The sequence below is a fragment of the Macrobrachium nipponense genome, chromosome 38 (assembly GCF_015104395.2).
Source record: "Macrobrachium nipponense isolate FS-2020 chromosome 38, ASM1510439v2, whole genome shotgun sequence".
NCBI lineage: Eukaryota > Metazoa > Arthropoda > Malacostraca > Decapoda > Palaemonidae > Macrobrachium > Macrobrachium nipponense.
This window is the reverse complement of record NC_061098.1, coordinates 10,485,204-10,511,855: the sequence shown is the minus strand read 5'-3', so window position 1 is coordinate 10,511,855 and position 26,652 is coordinate 10,485,204. Positions and strand designations below refer to the sequence as shown.

The window sequence follows — 26,652 nt, the reverse complement described above, 5'->3', positions numbered from 1 at the left end:
TATCTGTTGGATGAGTAACTACCATCAACCTGCTTGGTGTGATCAGAATTCAGCGAAATGTCTTACGTTCTTTCTGCGGAAATCACCGGCAAAGAGAAAAAAAAAGAGGAAGCTTTATTAACTTATATAAATCGGATGATAAAACTAAACACTTTTCTGAATGCAACGAAGTATCCTTAATGTACTGGTCTAGATAGTTCATCTGCCTCCCTCCTGACTATGCATAGTGCCAGTATAAAAACAAGGGACAAATCAAGTTACATTTAATACTTTTGCGATTGCTACCTGACACTACCAGGTTTGATAATCTAACCAAAGCAATTTATTTTTACTTTGAACATCATATATTAGAGTCTACTTAACTGTCATTGTCTTGTGTTACGGGGATGTGTTGCTGGAAATGAGCTACGTATACCTTTTCGGCAAAACGAATATTGGACCACAGCAGAGCTTTCATCATTACTTACATTTGCTCATTAATACACACATACACAGCTCAGTATAATATATATATATCATATATATTACGATATCACATATATATATAATATATTATATATATATATATATATATATATATATATATATATATATATATATATATATATATATATATATATATATATATGGGATGATCCTAACCTACCCTCACTTACTTATCAGAGAGCCACGTCCTTCATTATTGGGGAGAGGATGGGGGAGCAACCTAGCACTACTACTAATCAGTCGTCTCCCAACAGCCAAACCCTAGACCTTGGAGCCAAGCTCCAGACGATGCAACAAATTTGTCACAAACCAAGTTATTTCAACACGAGATTTTTTTTTTTTTTTTTTTTAGCCGGTAGGTAAGATGGGTGAAAGAAGAGTGAGGGCAGTTAGCTAGCTAACCTTGGTAGGGAATAGTTTGGAAAGTTAAGTATTAGTAAGAGTTAGGTAAAGTGTGGTACACGAGATGAAATTACACAAAAGGCGTATTTGTCATAAAGCTCAATTTAAATTTATTTAAACTTTAGTCTGTCAAACTTTAGTTTAAGTTTGTTTTTTTTTCCTTTTTTTTTGAGTCGGATTCAATCGATACCTCTGAAAACATCTGGTCGAATTCCCAAAAACTCATAAAAGATCTGACAAAAAAAATGAGTGACTTCAACCTCAACTTTTTATTAAATAGCGTTAAATATTTTTTCGAAAGATTTTTTCTAAGCTGGTATTTGTCATTTCTACGGAGCTATAAGCTTATTGCATGCTTTTATTTAATGGATCAGGTAGTTTTTTTTTTTTTTCTATTATTTCAATCTTTTTACTCCACTACTGCCGTCTCAAACCCACCCGGCATGGTGCTAGACCAAACATGGCTTCCAGACGTACGATTACTTATTTCGAAACTCAGATTCAAGAGCCAGACCCCGGAAGGCAGAATTCCGCTTAGAATCCAGACATAACTAGCCTTACACTTGGCCCTTCCGAGAACATGTCTTGCATTCATAAAAAAAAAGTATTCTCCAGGCGCATTGTCGACCTTTCACTTGCAATAATTATACAACAATCAAAACCGTGTTACTATAATGATGTACCAAACGCTAGGCTTATATGATAACTGCCAGAGTTTAAATTACTAGAAAAAATTATAAGTTTCTCCAACTGATTACAAAGTATTTCTGGTAAATTGAAGGAACACACTAACACCGTCATACTGCAGAATCAAAATAGCCTGCTACTTCACGGTGTATCAAACGCTAGGCTTATACGATAAACTGCCTCGGTCTAAAGAACTGGAAAAATGAGAATTAGTTTCCCCAAAGTGCTTCTGGTAAACTGTAGGAACACTAACTTCCTTATAATGTAAGGATTAAAAGGCTAATTAGTAACCATTCCCAGAATCTAAAACATTCGACCTTGGCTTAAACTGTTATTATATAAAAAATAACCTTACGACCCCGAGTGTGTATAATTACAAAAGGAAACATTCTCCTTAACCTTTGCTTATGTAGTTGCTGTAGCAACCTCACGGACGTCCACGAATTTCACTGCCATTTTTTTTTTTTCTGTCTCGAGAACTGACCATTATAAACCTTTTCTCAGAGTGCTTATCTCAAGGATGCAACAATTTCTCTAACTCCTAAAGAAAACTTTCTATATTTACATCTTACTTTCTGATGGATGACAAATGTCTTGACCAGTTCTAAGGTATTTAGAGGAGAGAGAGAGAGAGAGAGAGAGAGAGAGAGAGAGAGAGAGAGAGAGAGAGTGGGGAGACAAGGTTCCGGTCTCTCGATTCCAGGAGGACACCAGGAAGACTAACCTTCAAGATGTTTTTAGCTACTCGTCATCATACAATGTTAAGGATAAATTATTCCTGGGGCTGTACTTTGAGACGATGGACTCGGCGACCTAAACACACATGCCTAAATGCTGAGAATTCCCTGGAATTTGTGCATTTCTGGAGAATTTGTGGAAAATGTCTCTAAGACTTTAGTATCTCCGGAGGACGTTACTTGATGATAGCCGTGTATAAGCTAACCCTGATCCACGACCAAAACAGTAGTGTGTTAGAAATGGGACATCTGTGATTAACTGTAAATACACCAAGACAAGAATGTGTGGTTAATACAAATCCTTGTCCCGATGTCTTACGTTACCAGTAATATGTATTTTAAAACAATGACTGTTGAAAGAAAGACTGTCAATTCTTTAAGGCGTCAAATCTAAAAGTACTCTATCAAATTTGAAAAAACTTATTTAAAATTCGTTCAATCTCGAAGTATCATAGCAGACATGCCATGGCTAATAATTTATGTCGTGCGCACCTCGCGTTGCAAGAAATGTGTTGGTGAAAATGTTCCAGAATACAGCTGCATCTTCAAAAAGCCCAAATATACAAGTATTTCTTGGTAAAATGTTCATCTCTGGTACTTGAACGAGCATTCACAATGATAGGTACACCAACAATGTAAGTACGTGCATGGTGATATTGAAATCTATACAATATTAATGATAATCTGTTTGTTACGAACCACCACAACAGTCTATCGAGATATTCTGGCTAAAAAACTAAATGATTCCTGAAGGCGGTTAAACTAAAAGAAAATACTGATCGATTTGCGTGTTTATAAATTGGTAAATTACTTCATGCATCGTACACTGTTTATGTAACTGTTTTGCATACTAAACAGTTTCTTTGAGAATCCAGTATAAACACGATTCACGCAGTTAAAAGCAACACAAAGCTAGCTTTCTTCTTACCTTGATACAAGGCACGAGAGGAAGATCCGGAAAAAAAAGAGGAAGAGGAAGTAGGAGGGGTGGGGTACAAAAATGCCCAGGGTATAAAACCGTGGTCTGAGGTAATGAACACTTAGTTCTGTCTTCTGCGTCAACTGGACCGTATCTCTAGACCAATATGAAGGGGTCTATCTTTGTTGTGAGTAATGTCTATGGCTACGAGATGCCTTTCTCTCTCTCTCTCTCTCTCTTTCTCTCTAGATTATCGCTGGCCTTATTTGTGTCATATCTAGTACGAAAATACTTAAAACTATATTTCACTCTACAATATTTATATATCAAATTTATTTTCAAAAAATTTGATCAATGAAAATGAATTCATGTCGTCTTCGGCACAATTCGTTCATCTTTGATTACCTAGCCGATTTTACTCAAGTCTGTGTAGTCCACTGGGAAGTGTGCATAACCCAAAGGCAATTACCCAAAGGAGCCTCTGTGAAAGTGGTATATTTTATATATAGCGGGTCTAAATGAGTTAAGTTCGTAAGAATTCAAATGCCAAATTAGGCATCAAAGATCGTTAAAAACTACAGTATGTTCTTGAATCCCAGCATCACTTGTTTAACGGCTATATTTAAAGTTTTGTACACTTGTCAAAATACTCGGTCCTTAGTTATAAGTGGCTTTAACTACTTGCACGGTGGTTCTGTTATGCCTAAAGTGTAAAATGTCTATGGCTACGAGATGCCTTTCTCTCTCTCTCTCTCCAGATTATCGCTGGCCTTATTGTGTCATACCTAGTATGAAAATAGTTCAACTATATTTCACTCTACAATATTTACATATCAAATTTATTTTTTCGAAAACTTTGATCAATGAAAATAAACTCATGTCAGTCTTCAACACAATTCGTTCATCTTTGATTACCCAACCGATTTTACTGGGGAAGTGTGCATAACCCAAAGCCAATTACCCAAAGGAGCCTCTGTGAAAGTGGTATATTTTATACATAGCGGGTCTAAACGAGTTAAGTTCGTACGAATTCACATCCTAAATTAGGCATCTGAAGATCGTGTAAAAACTACCGTCCCCTGAATCCCATTATCACCGGTTTACCGGCTATATTTAAACTTTTGTACACTTGTCAAAATACACGGTCATTCGTTTTAAGTGGCTTTAACTACTTTCACGGTGGTTCTGTTATGCTCAAAGTGTGGGGCTGCTGCAAAAATACACGCACGTGGAAGTTGAATTTGAAACTCGGTCTACTGTGCCAGTGAACTCACCATTATAAACATCAAACTGCTTTGTATAATATAAATTCCGTAACGAGCAATATAAGAGACTTTAAACTCCTGCTTAAGTAACAATTGTTATTAAGTTCACGTACGATTCAAATCACCTATCGAATACTTAGATGGATTTTGTTTATCTATTAGAAAAATATTACATCTAATTTACATAAGATGTTACAAAATATTGATGAATTTTAACGTCCCAAACAGGCATTACCTAGCAATCGCGATTTAAAAGATTCTCATTTTTCAGGTGGTAATTCTCACCTCACTCTTGATGGCTGGGAGAGCCGATCATAAAGAAGAGGAAGGTAAGAAAGAGGAGAAGGCCCCACCAGCGAACCCATTCCTCCCCATACAGGCAGCACTGCCCCCGCCCGTCGTCTCCCGCAGGAGATCGAGCGGCTACGGCAAGCGCAGTATTCCAGACGGCGCCCTCGAGGAGGCGGACGCCATAGAAACAAGCCAGAGTGGAAATGTGGGTCTCAACGGCGACCACCATCCATCATTGCAGTTCCAGGCTTTCGCCTCCACTGGGGCAGGAACGCTGCCCACCAGGAGGCGACCTGGAGGTTACGGAAAGTAATGATACGGTTACAGCGGCCGTATCCAATTGGGTACAGTGACCAAAGCACGGCCATTTGCATCTGACGTCAAAACAAGTCCTACCTTATTACCCAGTGTTGTAATGTTGGCCGTGAACCATTAATTCTGACTATTTATGCAATAAATTATTGAAGGAGTATTTTAGACCTTATTAACATACCTTACTTAACGTTAATTAAACCATTTGCGTTATCAAAATTAACAAGACCGCTACCTAAAGTAAGTGCCTATTCCTAAGGCTATCAGGATAAGCAGTCTTGCAGACCTAGGCCGATAAGGTTTTTGTAATACTCATTACACAGGACAGCTACACAACTATAGTTAAAAAAAAAAATCACTACGGGAAAATATCTACATTTCTTGAGTAAAAGAACAATCACTACAGAAAAACAAAACTTCACTTCGAGTGTGTTAATTGCATTTAATTTGTTAAGTTTAGATTTCAGTTCTTGGTAAGGAAGTAGAAAGTTTGCCTACAGTGCACCACGTGAAGATATCAATCCAAACCCATTTAAATGTTACCAAAGGAGGCAGTATTAATATTTAGTGCAATGAAAGATAAATATTAGGGCTTTCCTCAATAATCGATAAAAGAGACAGGGCAAATGCACAGGCCATCTTATATGGCACTGACTAGACCAACCTACAGTCGTTATTCAGCTCATGTAAGGACTTCACTAAATTACAGGGTATGGAGACTGAAATCGAGTAATTTCCATAAACATGGAGCATTACAGAACGGCAAAAAAAAAAAAAAAAAAAAAAAAAAAAATCTGAGCCACGAGTGACCTAGCCCGCCCATTACTGTAATTGCCAAAACATTATTTTGACAAGAACGTGTCCTTGCAGAAGTGGGTGGGGGGCGGGGTGAGCAAACAAAGGATCTACACACTTTAATCACTGCAATGTTTTAAAACTGTCTGGGTATGCCAAACACCTTTTGTGCTTGCGTCGAAACTAAAACACTCAAAATATAATCTCCTTCCCAAGTTGTAAGACTAAACTGAACCAATGTTTACAGTAAAGTACTTTGGTTTATAGCTTACCAAAATCAACAGATACGGCAGCAGCAGTTACCGTTAAAATTCAATTATGTCTGTTGCTGTATTTAAAGCTCATTAACATTACAACATGCAATAAGTTTGCCAGAATGTGGAACAAATACCAAACTGGAAAAAAGGAAGACTAAACACGCACCATTGGCTAGGCCTAAGTGTTTGATTCACGAAGCCGAGACAGCGAATTTCAGTTACGGATTCCTTAGCCTGCAGAAATTATATCAATAGGCCTGGCGTTTATCATCCTTCGATTGATTTTGCAAAGAAACTTTTAGAATGGACATTTGTCGACATGAGCAAGTCTCACTTTTTTTATCTGAGGAAACACTATGTTGAACTAATACCATCCTGGTTACCGCAGCTGGACAGTTAATAACCCAGACCTAAAAATGTTTGAAGCAATTTCCGCTTAAAGAGGCAGCCATCGCACTTAAGCAATTAATTAGTGCTGTTCATAAATGAAGTGCATGCACATATCAAACATTCTAAAATAAGAACCAACTCCTTTCTCAACAGGAAAACTTAATTAGTCACAGGATACCAGTCAACATCATCCAATCGTAAGTTTTCCATCTTTTGCAGTATGGCTATTTTAGCATTGCACTAACTTGAGCAGGATCAGCATACAAAATGAGTACGTTAGGCATTTGTAACCTTCACTTTTAAAACTTCCGACAAAGCGCAAGAAAGGAAGTAGAATCCGCTATACCGCCTGAATATGAAATAGTTTGCCTTTCTGTTATGCAAATGCCTACCACAATACACAGGGAATGATAGTGTTCTTCAAACTCACAAAATAAAAAATTTACCCAAGTCTGCAAACATTTCCCAACCTCAACCAAATCCCCAGGGGAGGAACCCTAATCTCAATGGCACGCGTATGATAAAAATTTATAATTAAAACCTGGCTAATGACAAAGGCACTAGAGGCTAAAGACCTCTCTAGGGTAGGTTACACTGTTCACAATATGGTCCTCATGATAAATAAAAATAAAATATGATAAACCCACTTCATTTAATTTTACACGTTACCAAGTTCACGGTATCAAAATATTTTTCATGTATGCGAACTAACGGTTACTGAACCCCTAACTACTCTATTCGTAACATTTTTTTTTTTTTCATTTATTTACTTAATTTTACGACAACAGATCAGGCATGTGAAACCTGCTTTAATTTATGCTATTTAGTATGCCAAGTTTACAAAAAAATACCCAACACCTGGCACATGTAGCTTAAGCCAGTAGGCCTACCTATGGCTCGCACGGTCTCATGCATTTTAAATTCCCATTAAAACTTATCACCACACCATACACGAAAGTAAAGTTTATAATTTTGAATTTTTTTCCCAGTTACACTAAATAAACTGTGGGAGTTTGCCTTCGTGCCTATTGGTATCTAAAGATGTATACCTCAATTGGTGGATTACCTTCACTAATCTCATCTACAAATCAAGTGAATAACTATAAATACCTAATTTACATAGGATTGGGTTGAAATAATGGGGAATTTAGCATTGCCTAGACCACTTGCAGTGTAGTATAGTGCCCTTGTGTATGTGTACCTATGAACATGATTACAAACATCTTTTAAAAGCATGGTTGCTAAGACCGATATACCAAAGTTAACCATTAAACTTACGCTTCTTTCACATACCAGGTCCAGAACTCTGGGGTCCAAGATAGGCCTAGCACCACTATTATACCAGAAGACTTTCCGCCATTTTGGGCCATTAAGGCCTAATAAAAAAATCAAACCAAATCGAATTTTTCAAATAAAACCTTAAAACGTTACTTTTAAGACAACGAGGTTTCACAAACGACAAAACTTTTGCGAATGCTGGACACCAAAGCTAAAAAGACACACACAAATTCTAGGTTCTTACCATAAATTACGCGTTTTTCACTAACAAGTCACTAACAGGAGCCCAGTAGAGAGTGAGAGGTGTTTAGTTTACAGAAAATTCAGGCAAGGACCAAAAAAGTGAGAAATGAGCATTATCCGACAGAATACCTGTTTTATTTTCTATTTCCTTTTGTGGTTTATCTCTCGACGATCAGTTAATCTGTTGTCAAGTTGATTCGTTATCACTTTATAACCTTCTCTTGTCGGGAAAGTATTAAACACTCACAGGAGCATCATATTGGTTTCCACTGGTGATCGCTTTAGTCTCAAAATTCCTCACGAAATCTTATTTCCTGTCTGTCAAATATGACATTGCTAGTTCAAAACAACAAAGTTCGATTATATTTTATGCATTGGGATTAGCGAGCATTACCGTAAGTCTAATTATCGAACTGATTACGGGGGGGTTTGGCTCACCATTTAACATTCAACAACGGAATTCCTTACATTTATCCTAGACTTAGGAATGCTTTAAGTGGTGGTGGCTACTTTGTTGCTTCATTCCATTTTGTGATAAAAAATAACTCCTGTATTGAAGCTTGATGAATGCAATTCTTAAAACTGTTAATATACCTGCAAGTTTTCACTTAAGAGTTCCTGTTACTGTATTAAGACCTACAAATCTAAACAGCTTCCTTTACATATAATATACTTCTCATGCATAAAATCAAACTTACTGACATTTATCAATTTAAATGATTCTGTCTTTTGTTCAGCTTCTCCTGGAATACTTTCAAAACAAAAGTGGTCATTATGAAAACTAACTAGTAAGTATACATAAAATTTAAGAAATATTTTCAGTAAGGGACAAAGATCCTTACTAAGCTAACTTATCTACATAAGAATAATTGCATAATGATTATCTTGCCACAAAGCAACAGAGTATAAATAGACTGTGCAACGTCATAATTCTTTTTTACACGACTTCAACCAAAAGTTGTATTACACAAAAAATTTAATTTCTACAACCATACGTTGCATCAAAACCACCTACACACTACAGAACCACAACCGTGCAAGTCTACATATACCAAAAAATTCCTAGAGAAAAGTTGAGAATAGTAATAATTAAATTATAACAACTCAGTAGCTAATTCATAAGACACGTGTTGTCCAAAACCAATTATCTGTAAAGCAACTTGCCACTCTCAGATAGTACTACGAATAAAACCATAATTTAGAATCTCTACACTGATTACCAATTCCACTTTATAAAAAATAACTTTATTTTTTTTTTATATTAGTTTGCGAAAAAGATCTGTAAGCAGTATAGAAATATCTACAATGAACATAGAAAATAATGTAAAAGGCCAAGTCTTTGAAATATTAACATAAGATTTTTGTATTCCATTTAAATACAATCAGACAAATCTAAATACTATCACATTCACAAAGTAAACAGTCACATTTAGACCTGCTTCAGACCAAGGCATTTTCAATTACAGAATAGATAATTTCAAGGCAGTTTTTTCAGCTACATTTTTTGTGTTAGTTTCACTTTTGCAGTCAATACCAAATATAATTGCCGATACCCTTGCCAGATTTATTTCCCATATTTCATGCCAATAATTCTTACCCAAACTTCATGACCTTGTTCTTTTCAATGATCTAATCGTTGTCACAGAAATATGAACTATCATGAGTACACATTCTCACATCCTTACTCATTTCTTGTAGAATAACAATTTCAATTTGATATCAATAGTGCACATAACTTGAATTTATTTCAATTTATTACTACGGTACTTTTCATTTGCTCATGTGAGCCTAACTAGAAGAAACATTTGCAATACCTTTTGTGAGCAAATGGATTTACTATGATGTAAACAACATACAGCTGGTTATAATTTACCCCTCAACATAATGAAAGAGCTGTTTTTCTTCTAACAAGCTTGTAAAATTATCATTTTAAAAATTACAATTAATCACAGGTAGAGTTAAAATAAACAAAATCAATGCAGTACATAAATATACAGTATAATACAAATTACAACTCTCAACAACACCAATTCATAAAGAAATCCACTAAATGCACTTCTTGTAGACATTATATCAATAACATAGTTGATGAAAATACTCTACCGTGTTGAAGCTTAATAGTAATTTTTTTTTATATAATATCAGGTACTAAAATAAAACATCTGCTTACAATAAAAGTATTTTATTCCGTAAGAAGCCAAATCATAATGTACACTGGAGCATCAGGCATACCCGTGCCCTGTGTTCCTTTTAACATTTGTACAGCAAAATGATGTTCTATCACGCACTGACCAACTGATAACATTTCCAAAAATTTCATCTCTTCTTCAGGGGAAAGGGAAAAGGGGGAAGAGGGATCGAGAGGAGAGCAGGGGATTACTAAAGGCCGTCACTGAAATTGCAGTACGTATAAATATTAAAGAATTTACTCGCACGATCACAGCTACCTCTACAATAATAATAATAATAAGGGAGGGGGTCACACTGACCAATCACGGGTTAACATATCCATTCAGAACAACATATGAGCAATCACAGGTGACATCATCATAAATAACCACCTTCAGCCCTAACAGATGATTCGGCCAAGACATAAATATCCCCAAAACCCACTACTATGTAACCAGACAATATGCAATGTACCCTTTCAGTACGATTCTGACGTCATTTCCCAAATACATTATACAAATGCTAAAAATTTTCCACCGTATTTCTAATGATGCGAGCCAAATGTAAATGATCAATTATGATATCTTTCACAATTTCACTGCAGCACAGCATTTGGTAACAAGAATGAATGAAGACCTAACTTTGCCATGGCACTGGCTTACTACCCTACAGCCTACCCTCAATATAAAAATAATCCTCCACATCTGACAACTATCGCTGCAAAACTGCCTTTGTTACTTTATAAGATTACACTTGGAAATAAAATGGATACAGTATTGAACGTCATCAATAACAACAATAAACCGCTCTAATTTAAATTAAGTCTATTGAATGATTTGCCATTATTAAATAAATGACATTTTATGATAAAATCAGAGGCCAAGAATCAAATTTCTAACCACTCAAAGTTAAGTGAAAAGAGACTAAAGAGTTTTTACAGATTAAGTTCAACAAAGACATGTTCTGCAAAGAAGTACTACAGTACAATAATCAGGTAATGGAATGGTGACCAAATGGGAATGAATGCTGATGAAATTTCTACTTCATTCAAGTACCAACTCTGCTCACAGGAGAAAAACAAAATAGGGACTGAGTGCAGTTAATAACGCTTTATAATTTCTTTTTCATAACCTTACAAGAAACGACACTGCCTATTGGTGGGTTGTAAAATTCGTACAAGTAACTATCAACGTGTCGGCCCCTGAGTTTGCTGACCCTATCACAGATTGGCCAGAAAAAGAGTACGAAATGGGTTCCACAGAATGGTGATCACAGTATGAACACATGTACAGATGATCATGATGATTGATGACGGTGAACACAGTGTATACACATGCACGCACACACACACCAGCTAGTCTTCATGTGACGGAGGAATCTCAAATAATGACTTACAGAGGTACTAGTGATTCCTGATGTACAACAGAAATTTGTCTCAAGTCAATGGTACCAAAATCACCACCAGATACTCACTAAATTTTCTAATCGATATTCCATAACCTCACTAGTAACTTCTCAAGCTCAGATTCCAAAAAACCACTGCTCAATATCCCTACAGTGCACACTACAGACCATAGCCTCAAACCCAATGTTCTTACAGACAACTACTCTGCCTTGGACCAGCGTATGTTTTGGGTTAGAAGTGATCACAGCTGAAGGACAACCAAAATGAAAGAAAAGGTCTAAACGCTCAAAATTTTGCCTGGAAGAAAGTGAAAAAATAGCTGCTATTTCATTCCCATATAAATAATAGCCTCATCCGTAATAGCATTCCCAGTCATTCTCTCAAATGAAGGCAACACACCAAACCTAAAGAGATTTAAACAAAACTACAAACCACTTCAATTAGTTGTCCATCCACAGAGAAATAACTATGAAAAAAGTCAATGCAGTGTCACCCTACTACAGCTGAGCTGTGTCACTTGTACTACACCTAGCCTAAGCTTGCTTCATAATGTTCCCTATGACATACCTGAGCTTAACACAATACTAATTTCTTGCACAAAGGCTAATGGTGTGAACACTTATGGGAGGTACTGCTTTTTTGTTTTTTCTCGAAACTCTGCATATCAAACTCACCTACACGATACCCAATACAGCTTCCGTAATGAAAGACACCAATTTGTCACCAATTATCTATAAAAATAAGGTAATTAACACAGTTCTATTAAATCACAAGCATAATGCCAGTCCGAATGTTGCCTATTATTTTCATCAGTCCATAGGCCTATTAGATTAATTATCACATGAGGCAAAACCACACCCCCTAGAATGACTCTGAGGTAAAACCAGATTCAGTAATAAGAGAATCTGCTCCAGCAGTCACTTGTTTATTTTTCTCACTACATCAAGTCTTTCTGTCACCGACGCCACAAGTGACCTTCCTTCTACCCACAGTTACCGACTCCATAAAATACCTGCCAATCACGACAGAAATAATATCCAAATTTCATCCGATTATTTTCCGATTCTATAACACCAATTAGAATTTTGTCACATAGATTCTGATTAGTTTTCTTTTGGCGATGCATAAAAGACTTTGCTGGTGCTTACTTCCATGTCTGCAATTATCACTAATTAGGTTCACTAGGTCTCTTCCTGTCACTGATAATCTACACCCGCTTTCACGAACTTCATCACTGTGTGCTTTTGTACTATCCCGCAACCATCCTGTTAACTTTTAAAAGTTCGGTCAACCACCACATCAGACCATTTAGGAGGCCTTCTGACTCGTTTTGTGTTCCAAAGGAATGGAATGCCTTCTGGAAATCCATATACATATATAAGTCACTTGGGAGAAATCTCTTGTTTCAAGAGGTATTCTCCACTTCACTGACATTAACAGTGTCCGTCTTCATAATCTTAACAAATGCGACGAGAATCAAACATGAAATATGCCACGTCTAAGCCCCTTCATCTTTTAACACGGGGCTGGCACGATTTCTTCTTTGTCTCGGCTCTTGACAAATCCACCCATTGGGTCATCTGCGACTAAGGTTATTCAACCTCACTTGGCTGGAGGTAGACCTGAGGGTGCTGCCGCTGGTACTGGCGTCTGTCCCGCCTGCAGAGCTGCAAAAGACTAACGTGAGTCAGTAAAATCCAAACGATGGCTCTGTCTGCCAGGTAAATTTTATTTCTAGCAAACATACAAATAAGATTATGTTTTAACAAGAGTATCTTACTTTAAAGTAGAGAGGAATAGTTCTCTATAATTTACAAAAAAAATAAATATTTCAAGGCTCACCACATCAACCTTCCAGTCCAATAAATGAAGGCAAACATAACATACTAAACCAGAATAGAAAAGTAAACAAAAGATATAAAAGAAAAAACATCAATAAGCAACTTCCAAATGTTATGTGGTATGCTTAAAAATACAGTAACCTCTCAGTTTATCAGACATTTCAGGGTCTGACCTAATAAATGAAAAATCTACTAACAAAGACCCTTATAACAAACTTTCACTTCATTTAAGATATCCCTACAGCCAACAGTCTATAGTTTGTTGTCGAAGCCAATTTGTACTTTACATTACCATTAAAATTCCAAGAAACTTGACCATCAATACACTATAGTACTTCTAAAAGCTAGCCAGGTAAAAAGCCAAAACATTAATGCAGTAGATAAGTAAAAACTTCTGATAAGGTGAGGAGCTACTGTTTCTAGAAGCAATCAGACATACTTGACCTGTGAACTTAATTTGATGCAAAGTCAAGGCAAAATAATAATAACAGCAGAGGGAATTTAAAATGCTTTTATTTCTTTATATAAAAAAGCACCGACGCCACACTATGGTTAATTATCTTTTTGAATGAACAATGTTCCCTTTACATTAGCTAAAGTTAAAATGCACTAAACTTAAATACACTTCATGAGATGAAATCCTGCCAATAGAAGTAATTAAAGCCACTGACTAAACAAACACAAAAGAGGCCTGACAAATCTACAGTATATTCTTGGAAGATTATAGTTAATACTGAACAGCTTTTCCTTATGAATGTTTTACATAACTTGACAGGCAAAGAATTAAATCAAATGATCAAATTGGCAAAAATGAACTTTATTAATAATGAAGAGATTCCCATTCACCCACAAATGTAACAATAATTTTCATCACGCCTAATAATTGGTCATTTAACATCAAACAGACTAAGTATACTGTATTGATGCATGTTCAATGCAAGTACTGATCACTTAAAAAAATGTGCTGTATAGGATAAATATGCTGTATAGGGACCTGTGAATGGTACACTACCCTCAACTACCTAAACTGTCACCTCCAGCTGTTGAAGCCCTTAGATTCTTCAAAATCATGTGATTGTAAACTACGTAAAACAAATTCTTGCCATGCTTATAAGTCTGTCAAAAAGGTCAGGAAACATTTGTAGGCATACGAGTGTTAAAAGGGTTAAGAAAACTAGCAAAAAGCAGCCACATTGGATTTCTTGGTACATGTAGTACTCGTTCCTGAGTTTTGTAAGTCTATTATCAGTTTTATGACTCATGAGATCACTTTTTGGGTATAAGCACTAATCTAAACATTTTAATAAAGAATGACATAAAACTTAACAAGGACAAAAGAAACACACTACATCAAAAGGAACTAACCCCATTCAAGCAATTATTTCTGACAATGGTGGAGTTTGCTTACCAATAAGGAATTAGTTTTTGATTCACTGAACTGTCCTAAAAGAGTTTTTTTTAAATGAGTGAAGATTGGAAAGTAACGTAATTGGATTTCTAGGTGAGAAGAAACTACAGGAAATGAACAAAAAGTAAGACAGCAAAGGAGCTGAGGCCAGAGACTCCAAAGAAACCCAAAGAACCGTTTATTACTGCCCATCAAATAGAGAAGTCATCAGCATGCAAAATATATGAATATAAATATACAGCATTCTCAATACAGAACAGCTAGATAAAATCTCAGAATTCATTGTAAATCTAAACTTGAAACCAGAAAGTCTTCAGAGATGTACCAAACGCTCAGCCTTGCATTTAGTTGACTGATACAGAACTAAGAACTAAGAAGGGATACTGATAACGATTCTCCAAAATTGAAACGACAAAATTATGGGACCGAGTTTAATTGTTAAAGGAGTTCTTCAAAATTGTTCTAAAACTGTCTGTCACGCTATCAACACCGGGACTGAGTTTAATATGTTAAAGGAGTTCTTCAAAATTGTTCTAAAACTGTCTGTCACGCTACCAACACCAAAACAAGCATGAGAAGTGCAAAGCTATACGAATTCTTACCTGCATAATGATACGGAGGGAGGAGCGGGTAGTGAGAGTAGCTATCATGCAGGTGGTGTGGGTGTGTGGGGGGCCGAGCTGTGGGGGGAGACCGCCCCTCTACCCCTCCTCCCACGGCCATAACCCCTCCATGGGCCAAGGAAGAGGAGGAGGAGCTTGTTGTGGCCACTGAGGTCAAACCTTCTTTGTTTGTCAAAGGAGATCCAACCTTCTGGGGAGTTGACTGAACTGGAGACGTCATTCCCAAGCCAGCAGGCGACAATGGTGATTTCAATGCTCGTTCCTGAAGTTCAACTATTTTATGATTGGTGTAAAGGTGTGACGGGTGAATCATGGTACCGCTAGACCCTCCACGGGAAAGGTCCTCGGGTGCATTATTTACAGCTGGACCAAGAGAAAATCTTGGTACAATTCCTGGGGCAGCGAGATAATGGGGAAAACCAGTCGTCATAGACATTGGAGGGACCATTGGGGGTCGATAGGGATCGTAGGCTAGTGCCCCATAAGGAAACTGAGGGTAATACGCAGACGACGTTGGTGGCGGTGGTGGGCCAGTAGTTTCCATGGTAGGCTTCACCCCTTCACTCTTGGTCTCAGGCTTCTTCTCCCCTCTATCATCTTTGTTTGCTGGGCCTGCAGGTGGAGTAGACTCAACTCTCGGACTAGAAATAGAAATGGGAGGTGATGGCTTTGGTAACCCAGCTGGCTTTTCACTGGGCTTTTCTTGAGGTGGCAGTGTCTGCGGAGGAGGCCGTTGATCAAACGCATAGCGATAAGCAATGCTGGGTTCGTACGGCCTCTTATCTCCCGGTAACTGACCCTTCAGCTCAATGGCTTCTTTGATTATTGCATGATTTTCTGACTGTTTATCTTTAACTATACTTATTTTTTCTTTGGGTAACGCAGGAGAGAGTGCAACACCACTCATAATACCTGGTGCCGATCTAGATAAGTCTGTAGGCCCTTTGTCTCCTTCTCTTAACCCAGGAGGTAGTTCTTTACTCTCTGCTTCTTTGTATATTGGTGCTTCTCGTAAATAAGGGTCAGGATAGGCGGGATTATATAAGTAAGGAGGGGGGGCATATATATATTGAGGTGGAATTTTACTTAAATATTCACTACCACCAGGTATAGGTATATTTTTATCCTTATCACATTTATCTTTAGAGTCTTTACTTTCACCTTCTTTACCAGGAGTTGTAGATGGAGGAGGGGGCTGTAATGGAGGCATAAATAAGGGAGTGGGCTGCGGGTAATGCCCATAATACGCCAGTCCATACGGAGGGTACGGCTGTGCACCCAAAGGTAATTCTGGTTTTTTATCGTCTGGTAAATCTTTATTATCGTTCTCACCATCTAGAACAGATGCCGGTTCATTATCTGATATATCAGAGTATGCTGGACTACGAGCATCTTCTCTTCTAGAGGATTCTTCCTCTCTACTGTCTTTACTCACCAAACCATTAACTAGTTCCTTGGGCTTCCCCTTCTCAGGTTCCACAATATTCTGTTTGACTTTGATCAAGCCAGGGGAATTGCCCGGTAGGCTGGATAAGGGAGTGCCCTGAGGGGGCAATGGCATAGTTGGAGTCCCTGGAGCCCCAGGTGGAGTTTGCCCAACTGGTGGCCGAGGACCTACGGGATTTACACGCATCATCATCTCGGGTCGATTTTCTGGTCTCATCTGTCCAGGCCTCACTTGCGGGATACTGCCAGGGACTGGAGACACACCTAGAGCTGGAGATCCTACTTGAGGATGCTGTGGACTCACTACTCCACCTGATCCTGTGTACATATAAACAGAGGGTTGACTTGGCTGAGGTTGCGGCTGCGGCTGGGGTTGGGGCTGTGGAACGAGGGTCTGAATAACACTTGGTTGAGAAGAGGATGAGGAAGAAGTGGAGGAAGAAGGGGTTGATGAGGAAGAGGAATTAGAGGAGGAAGAAGAAGTAGGAGGAGGAAGAGGAGAGGGAGTTGGTCCTTTATCTAATTCTTCTGTAGGTCCAGGACTGGGTGTTTTAGGAGGACCTGTATATCTCAAGACAGAAGGTTTGACAATATCCTGATCTGTCTTGTCAACTGGAGCCTCAGCGACTGGGGAGGGTGAAGGCGGTCTGCTTTCCTCCACTTCGCTTTCCGCTCTACCTTCAGTGCTGGTTGTTTCGTCGTCATTAGTAACACTATTGTGAGCATGGCTCTGATGATACTTTAACCCGTTGATATGTTTGTACTTCTTGTTACAGTTAGGCTCGGGGCACTCTATCAGCTGAGGAGATGAAGGCTGTTCTGGCCCAGGACTGGTGGTACCATTGGTTGGTGTTCCTCGTGATGATCCGCGCGACCTCTTGCAATTTTTAGTGTCGGTTGTCTCGGGCTCCCTACCCTTGCGCTTTGTTCCTCCTGGTTCAGATTTAACTGGACTAGGAGGAGGGTTCAGCACAGGAGTGACATTCCCTCTCCGTCCTTTAGGAACGTTGGCATTCCGTAATTTACCACTGCGTGTCTCGGCAACACTGTCTATAGTTGTGGTGGTGGTAGTCGTGGTGGTAGTTGTAGTGGTGGTGGCAGTCGGTGTGCCGACGGAGGCACGACCCCTCTTGCCCCGACCCTTGGGCGTGCGAGACTCTATGTCACTGGTGGGCGAGTCACAGAACCTGCCAGGAAGAGAGGGGAGAGAGGCGGGTCAGTTGACACAGTAGCCACTCGCCCCACACACCACAAATACCTTTCTTTATGCTCAGTCAGAGGAAAAGAAATCACCTACAGATACAGGTAGAGCAAGATCTTTAGGAGAGCTACAAAACACACCTTTCCACTGCCTCATCTCTTTAATCATACAATATACCACAAATTTACCTTGAAACCTTTTTCCATTGGAAGTTTTAATGCAATCTAGTCAATGGGCATTGGAGACATTAAAAATATCAATATATAATTCTTAACAAAATTCATGAAAGTCTTTTACATATAATTAATTACAGTATGTCATGAGAATAATCACATCAATGACTCTAAGTCTGAAGAATAAAAACTTCATATCCAAAGACTGACACAATATAAGAGCTGTTTCACATTTTACTCAAAAGATACCCTACTGTCTCCATGAGGATGTTTTGTAGCTCAGCATGCAAGTATCCAACAGAGTATGCTTTCTCACCTTGGAGGTGCCCAGTCGTGCCGGGTACAGTCTAATAAGGTACCCACATAAGTCTTGCCACGCCAAGTTACATTGACCACCAGCACTCCTGTGGAAGGCAAATATCTTTAGAATATTGGTTATGACAACATTAAACGTATACATTAAATGTAAGTCAGACTGAAAATGACTGGTAAACAGAGGCAAGACGGAACTTCTCTTATCGTGTTTGGTTTGGGTATTGGGCTTGTTCGTACATTTTCATCGAATTTATATTAAGAATAACATATGTTTTGACAACTGCAAAAAATTGACCTTGATGACCTTTTGGAGTTAGTGGTAACTAACTCCAAAAGTACTCCTTAAATCAAGTAGTATAACAAATTGATTACTACATATACGGTAAAATAAGCCTGTTTAATTTCAATGTGGAAATTATTTTATTTCAAAGGATGAATAATATTAATAAAATTCTGAGACATTGGAAGCAATTTGCAACTATTTCGAAAGTTTCACTTGATGGGGTTACACAAAATCTGGGAATTTTTCTCTAATAAAATAAGATTTGTCAAAAATATGGAGTCACAATACTGATTTACGATTTACAAAGCAAAGAAAGTATAAATATCCTTTATAACCAAAGGTTTGTTGTTACACATCTTCAATGTAAAGAGGCCTAGCTATATTCTCTCAATATAAAACCCAAAATATATATTTCAGCTGAAAAGTCAATCAGCTGGGAAACTCGTATACCATGAATTTGGTTTAGTATAAAAGAACAGTCACAAAATACTCTTCAGCACAGATCTATAAAAGCAAATATAGTTAAAAATTTATTAAAACGCAAGCAGATTAGTATTAGAGTAGTAATGCATTGCATTTTTGCTTGAACTTCTTAAGGTCCCATTGCACAACATCCTTGGGAGGCTGTTCCAGTCCAACAATGTGAGGCAAAAAAGGATCTCTCGAACTAAGAAGTTAGATAGTGAGGTACATTTGCTGCATATTGGTGCCGCTGTTCAGCAAACATACAACGTACTTGTCCAACATGTGACATTCCACAACACTAATCACTATATATACCAGGGAACCAGCTAATTATACGTAATAATACTGTTTGTTTGTATGGTGCTTTTACGTTGCATGGAAGCAGTGGTTATTCAGCAACAGGACCAACTGCTTTATGTGACTTCCTAACCATCCCCAGAGAGTGAACTTCTTTAACCAGAAATACACATATCTCACAATGGAATGCCCAAGAATCGAACTCGCAGCCACCGATGTGACAGGCCAAGACCATACCGATCACGCCACCGAGCCGCTATTATAATGGCAATAACACAGACAAATGGTGCATGAGAGTACAGAGGTTCAACATGCCATTAATGAGCCTTCTGTGTGGGGTGTGTAGTGTCTCGTGTTGAGCAAGGTTTTCTCATTCCTCTGAGGTCACTTCCTGCCTGAGGAACCAGCTCGAAATCACTGCAACGATCAAGGAAGAGGTCAAATGTCTATTATCTCACCTCCTTCGGTCTCGTGCCAGACGATGCCTTCAAGCATGACAGAGGTGCCAGGTTCACACGGCCCAAGACAGTCCGGGTCAGTGATTGTAGCAACGCTGGTTCCTACGCACACGTCACGCCTGGAAACGCCCTCATCACCCTGTGGACACAAGGAGGACCGTGAGACTGGTGCAGAGATGGGGGTTCGAAAACACATCAGTAACAATACAAATGTGCATTATAGGATCAGAGTAACATTATGCTAATGAAAATACATTATAATATCATGATTTAAAATACTCCTTACATCAAAGGTAAATGTGAATACAAAATTCCACTATGCTTACAAAATACATTATAATATAATGATTTATAAAATGCTCCTTACATCAAAGGTAAATGTGAATAAAAAATTCATTAACTTAGAAACCTTTAAAATATTTCACATACTTTAAACAAAAGGCTACACTACAATATCTTATATAACATATATTCTGCTTGTGTTTGTATTACAATATCATATATAACATATATTCTGCTTGTGCTTGTGTTTATAGACTTTTGTGCCTCATATAAAAATAAATGCTAAAAGTCTCCTTTTAAAACTTTCATTAAATAGAATCCTATGACCCTACCCCCCCAAAAAAGTAAATAATATACTGGTTGGTAACACACACACACACACACACCAGTAAATAATTATACTGTTTTGAAGATTGCTTGCGCATGTGACATTTGTACAAATTAATCATGCACGAATCCGACACTGCATGAATGGTCTGAGGTGACCTCAGTCACTGGCAAAAGGTCAGAAGTATAAGGGGAAGGAAGGTCGCCTTGCTTTCAAACAACCTCCGGGTCTGCCTGTGTGACTTGGTTTCTCTCAAATGGCGAAGGCCAGAAGAGAGAGAGTCTCTCTCTCTCTCTCTCTCTCTCTCTCTCTCTACACACAGAGTGCATCAACTTTAACCCACTTATATGCTTTCTATATGTTGTGAAAATAATTTAAATGCAATCAAGTGCAACTGGATCTACTTTGCAGAACGAAATGAACTGAACTGAATATGTAGAACTTATTAAGCCAAAGGCCAAGCGCTGGGACCTACGAGGTCATTCAGCGTTGAAAAGGAAATTGACTGTGTAAAGATTGAAAGGTGTAACAGGAGGAAAACCTCGATGCAGTTGCGCTACGAATTAACTGTTAGAAGAGGCTGGAAGAGAGAATACAAAAGGATTTACAGAGAGAGAGAGAGAGAGAGAGAGAGAGAGAGAGACTATGCCTCTACTATAGGTCTAATGAACCTTATTAATAGCAAAACTATCCTCTCCTCTCCATCATATTTCCTCCCTCTATCAGAACTGGTCGAAATTCCCTCTACCAATTCACAGACACCAGTTCATCCCTGCATCTCGTGACCCACTTTTATCAAATGGTGATAAACCAAATATACGAAATCTACTACTTCGATAAATTCTTCCATGGCGACTAAAGGTCGCGTCGAAATAAGAGTAACACGAAGACTTTATAATCTCCTGCTCGCTATCAGAAGATGGGAGATAAATGGTTATACTATATCAGTCTATCACGTGAAAATTAGGCCTATCGATTTGATCTTCGTATACGATGATGGTGCATTTTCAGGTACATAAAAATAATATGTATTATGCTACAATTCAAGATCAGTATGTAACGTAACTTTTGAGAGAGAGAGAGAGAGAGAGATTCTATTTCCTCCAAGTCCAGGACTACACAATGAAGCGACCTTTCCATTCAAAGTAATTACCGTCATTTATTAGCCCAACATAACTCGAGAATGAATATTACATTGCCCGACACGAACCACAACAAGCCCCAGAGAGAGAGAGAGAGAGAGAGAGAGAGAGAGAGAGAGAGAGTTATGCAGATGCCTGATAGACATCATCACGCATAATCTAGACTCCGCCTCTTTTCCCCCAAATCGTCACGCTCGTTCAGGGGCGAGAAAGGATGGGTGGGGAATTAGGAGGGAGATGGAAGGAGGGGGTGAGATGTGTATTTCCTGGTAGAGCCCTGTAGAAGGGGAAGGGGAAGGGGAGGGGGGCCACTCAGTGAGCATTCCGATATTTCCCACTGCAAACGTTTAACAAAAAGGAAAAAAAAGGCGCCAGAAAAGGAACAAAATGAAATGAAAAATGACGTATTCGGAAAAAGCGTCAATCTATCATGCTTTATTTTCACGCTGGACTTCGTCGAGAGAGAGAGAGAGAGAGAGAGAGAGAGAGAGAGAGAGAGAGAGAGAGAGAGAGAGAGAGACTCCCAGCAGCTGCCATAACCATAACATCAGCGGGAGCGGGCTTTTGTTGGGACCGTTTCTTTCAATATGTTCCCTTTTAGTGCGCGCACGCGCACATCCATACACGCACACACATACATCCATACATACACGCATACTTCCCATACATACACGCACACACACATACAATCCCGAAAATGCTCACACAAAATAATCACTCTGTCAGCATCGACTTTAGTACTATTTCCACAACAACATCTAATAAAATATAATGATAATCTTCCTCGTTACTACGACAATAAACAGCAGCCATTTGCAGCAACGACCATTATCTTAATTAACGCCATCAAGGAAAGAAGAAATCGTGGCTTGGTCAGGAAGAACAAATTACTCGAAAGGAAAATAATGATGTTTTTGTCATGGCCGGGAACATACGTAGAAGCAATCGGATGGTGAATCCTTATAAGTAAAAACGTGTATATTAGTTTTTATTTCACTTTCGAAAAGCAAAATTAAGACAAAAACACGGCCGTATTACTGCACTTCGATACCGCAACTCATTAAATGAGTTTGTAAAAGTGTTTGGCGGGAAAATCATAAAATCTACGGCAAAGTTTCTGCCATAGAGACATTTACCGTCTCCTGATTATGAGAGAGAGAGAGAGAGAGAGAGAGAGAGAGAGAGAGAGAGAGAGAGAGAGAGAGACGCAGGCAGGCCTAAAAGTGTGTGTGATACCTTATCACGAGAGGAACTGTGTGACAAGAGACGCCTCGTGAAGACTTCTAGTACGAAGACGAGAAGGAATGTTGAATGTTGTGGTTGGTGTGTTTAACATTCTGGGCCTCTGCAGCAGACCCGTCAATTAACGCAGAGACCCATATCAGTATTAGGGTGAAACAGGGGTAGGAAAGTAGTACTACTACTAGGCGTTTGATTTTTACAAGTCTCGGGAATGCTACAACAGCGCTTCCTTAGAAGCTGAGGAGGCTGCTTCTATGTAGAGCCACATAGGCCTATAAGGAGGCCATAGAAACATGGCCCAAGTATGTACCAAATATGGTCTGATTAGAGGAAGCTCACAAGGTGTTCTTATATATATACATTTAACAACAACCAAACTGATAAAATGAAAAAAATTACATAAATATGAGCAAATGCGAGTTACGCAATGTTACATTATTTAGTTAGCTTTCCAAGTATTACAATTAGGCCTATGAACTACTCGTCAAGAACAAAATATAATTCATATTCGTATTTCTGCAACTTGAAAAATATTTGCAAAAAATATTTCCTCTGATACTCTACTGCTACTGGAAAAAAACCAATTACAATATAATATATCAAAATAAATTTGGAACAATATAATAAACTAAAAATAATTTCTAGTCTAAGAGTTTAAAAGAAAACAAAATCCTCATAAAAATAATTGCGAGGGAGCCCACCTGAGCAATAAACGATAATTATACACACAGACACATGATAATATATACTGTATATATATGAGTGTGTATTCCCTTTGGTGTAAGTTATTCATTCCCAAGGTAAGATAAAAATCGATAGTATTTAGTTATTAGTGGCTTAAACTTCCGTACTAGGGGTTTCAAATGTTATTATCAAATAGACACGCTATATATATATATATATATATATATATATATATATATATATATATATATATATATATTTAGTTGATCTATAACTGCAGCACGGGACACGCCAACCTAACGAAAATGGTAGTTAATTTCGCCAGCTGACATCAACCCATTACGTTGCACTCGCTTAAGCCTTTGCCTCTCTCTCTCTCTCTCTCTGACAACCTCTCCTTCCCTCCACCCCCCCTTCCACTCCCAATACACCAACCCATCCACCACCCAGTCTTACAGTCTCCACCCCACCAAACCCAGTCTCTCAAACCTCTCCCTCGCTGATAGACCGTAGAACACTTGTTTTATGTGTGTGTGTGTGTGTGTGTGTGTGTGTATGGTAATCTTGACGCAGGTGTTTCGTGCAATGGGCAATTGCTTGGCGAACAGCTGCGTCATCACCATTTTCTATATTTTTTCCTTTTTTTTTAATTTTTTTCTTTTTCCCGTTGACTGACTAAGAGAGAGAGAGAAAGATGCTATGCTCTGTGTGGTGACATGTGACTCTCGGGAGGTCGCTCTAACGGGGTCGGACGATGCTCGGTCCCTCCTCTTCTCCTACCCCCCCCCCCTTGCCACCCCTCTCCCTTCCCCGCCTGAGTTGAATTTTCGATGGTTTGACTTCTTCGTGAGACGGAAATCTCTCTCTCCTCTCTCTCTCTCTCTCTCTCTCTCTCTCTCTCCTCTCTCTCTCTCTCTCTCTCCTCTTCTTTATCTGTTGGGTGTTCCGATGTGTCTTAGGGGTTTAATGTTTACATTCTGTGATACGCGATATAAAAAAATTATATATATATATATATATATATATATATATATATATATATATATATAGATATATTAATATATATTATATATATATAATATATATATACAAATAAGTATGATAGTATGCGCATTCTATAAAATTTCTTAACACTTAGAAAAAAAAGGGTGTAGGATACGAAACATAAAGTTGACAAAACTGATAGCTTGTTAAACCACACTTAGCAACAAGAGCTCTCTCTCTCTCTCTCTCTCTCTCTCTCTCTCTCTCTCTCTCTCTCTCTCAAAATACAGTAAAACTTCAGCTGAAACGATACAGAAGATTATTAGACTCACTTCATACTTTCTATCTAAATTCTTGTGTAGTACCATTCTAAAGTACAATCCCCCAAGATAATCAAATGTAATCTTCTTCCAATTCACACCAATCTTTTGGCACTTATTAAATGTCTACCACAAGGCCCTCTCCTCTCCCCTAAACCTCCACCCCCACCAAGGGGTGGGGGGGGGGGAGGGGAAAGAAACCTCCATCAGCGTCATAATTACGAGACCAACGGAGACCACCGAATGTCTACTTAAAACCAGCAAAACGAACGACCCTCAGCTATTAAACCGGTCTATTTCCTCGCCCTTCCTCCGAAACCAAGACTCTTTCTTTCTTATAAGGCTGAATTGCTCCACCTCAACCCCCCCCCCTCTCCCCCTCCCCCCGTCATACAACAAGGGCGCCGCTGTGTTGTATATCCGGATAAAAGCTCTTGCCTTGTATCGCCGTATCTTTTTTTATTTAATTATTTATTTTGAGGTTTCCGTTTTTAATTGCCAGTTAAAATTAGCGGGATTTTATATTCCTGGTGTCACCACAGAAATCTCTCTTCTCTCTCTCTCTCCTCTCTCTCTCTCTCTCAACAACAAAAATCACGTATACGTTTGAGGAGTTCAAAATACAACCATTCCTGAATTATTGATTGAGAGAGAGAGAGAGAGAGAGAGAGAGAGAGAGAGAGAGAGAGAGAGAATCCTCCTCCACACAAAAACAATAGCATACGCTGAATCGCTTACAAATTGCAGTAACAAAATCATGACCATTGCGGTTATTATTTATGAAGAGAGAGAGAGAGAGAGAGAGAGAGAGAGAGAGAGAGAGAGAGAGAGAGAGAGAGAGATATGACGTAGGTATCTGTTCAAAATTTTTATCAGTAGTTTATATATATATATATATATATATATTATATATATATTTTATATATATAGATCCAGAGACAGAGAGAGAGAGAGAGAGAGAGGGAGAGAGAGAGAGAGAGAGAGATTCACAACCTTTATCATTACTCCTACAAAAAAAAAAAAAAAAAACAAAAAAAAAAAAAAAAAAAAAAAAAAAAAAAAAAAAAAAAAAAACGAATAATCACCCAGAATTCTTGAGGAGCGAACTTTATCAATTAGACGCAACACCAATTACAGGCAGGACTGAAGGTCTTTCTGAAGCCTGAGAGTCTATATAATATCAAGACAGGTGGAGTTATGGCTAGTTAAAACCCTTAGCCGCCACATCTAACCGAAGAGGTTTAATGACACCTTGGCTATGAATTATAACGTCCACCACACACATCCCTTCCTCTGACTCCCCCCCCCCCCCTTATCCCTTCCTCTGACTCCTCCCACCAACATCCCAAACCCCCTTACTTGCCTTCCCTCTCCATTACGAGACCGGCCTTCGGATCTGAGCCGTCACAAGTCCAGAATGTTAATGTTTCTATTGTACGTGCAGTAGGATTTCCGCACAGAATGCAGGAAAGTTCCCGTTGCACGAGCAAGATGAGTTTTTTTTCCGTACAGCTCGTTATCAGA

General features: G+C 38.5%; 2 protein-coding genes across 2 annotated transcripts in view; one reads left to right on the top strand and one right to left on the bottom strand.

Moving 5' to 3' along the window:
* The first annotated feature begins 3,286 nt into the window (after positions 1-3,286).
* LOC135209874 (uncharacterized) lies at positions 3,287-5,259 on the top strand. Its single transcript, XM_064242632.1, has 2 exons — positions 3,287-3,418; positions 4,768-5,259. The coding sequence occupies exons 1-2, from the start codon at positions 3,398-3,400 to the stop codon at positions 5,098-5,100; spliced, it is 354 nt and encodes a 117-aa protein (XP_064098702.1). The 5' UTR covers positions 3,287-3,397; the 3' UTR covers positions 5,101-5,259.
* A 4,969-nt stretch (positions 5,260-10,228) lies between these two features.
* Positions 10,229-26,652, bottom strand: part of LOC135209529 (zinc finger protein 609-like) — a gene marked incomplete at its 5' end in the record, with an annotated part of 61,780 nt that continues 45,356 nt past the window's right edge. The window contains 4 exon segments of the mRNA XM_064242181.1: positions 10,229-13,303; positions 15,488-18,141; positions 18,645-18,732; positions 20,147-20,285. Of these exon segments, the coding sequence (XP_064098251.1) occupies positions 13,239-13,303; positions 15,488-18,141; positions 18,645-18,732; positions 20,147-20,285 (2,946 nt within the window).

Coding starts and splice junctions, on each gene's coding strand:
- LOC135209874 (XM_064242632.1), top strand. CDS start 3,398: ATGAAGGGGTCTATCTTTGTT. Junction 3,419..4,767: donor TGAAGGGGTCTATCTTTGTT/GTGAGTAATGTC, acceptor CTCATTTTTCAG/GTGGTAATTCTCACCTCACT.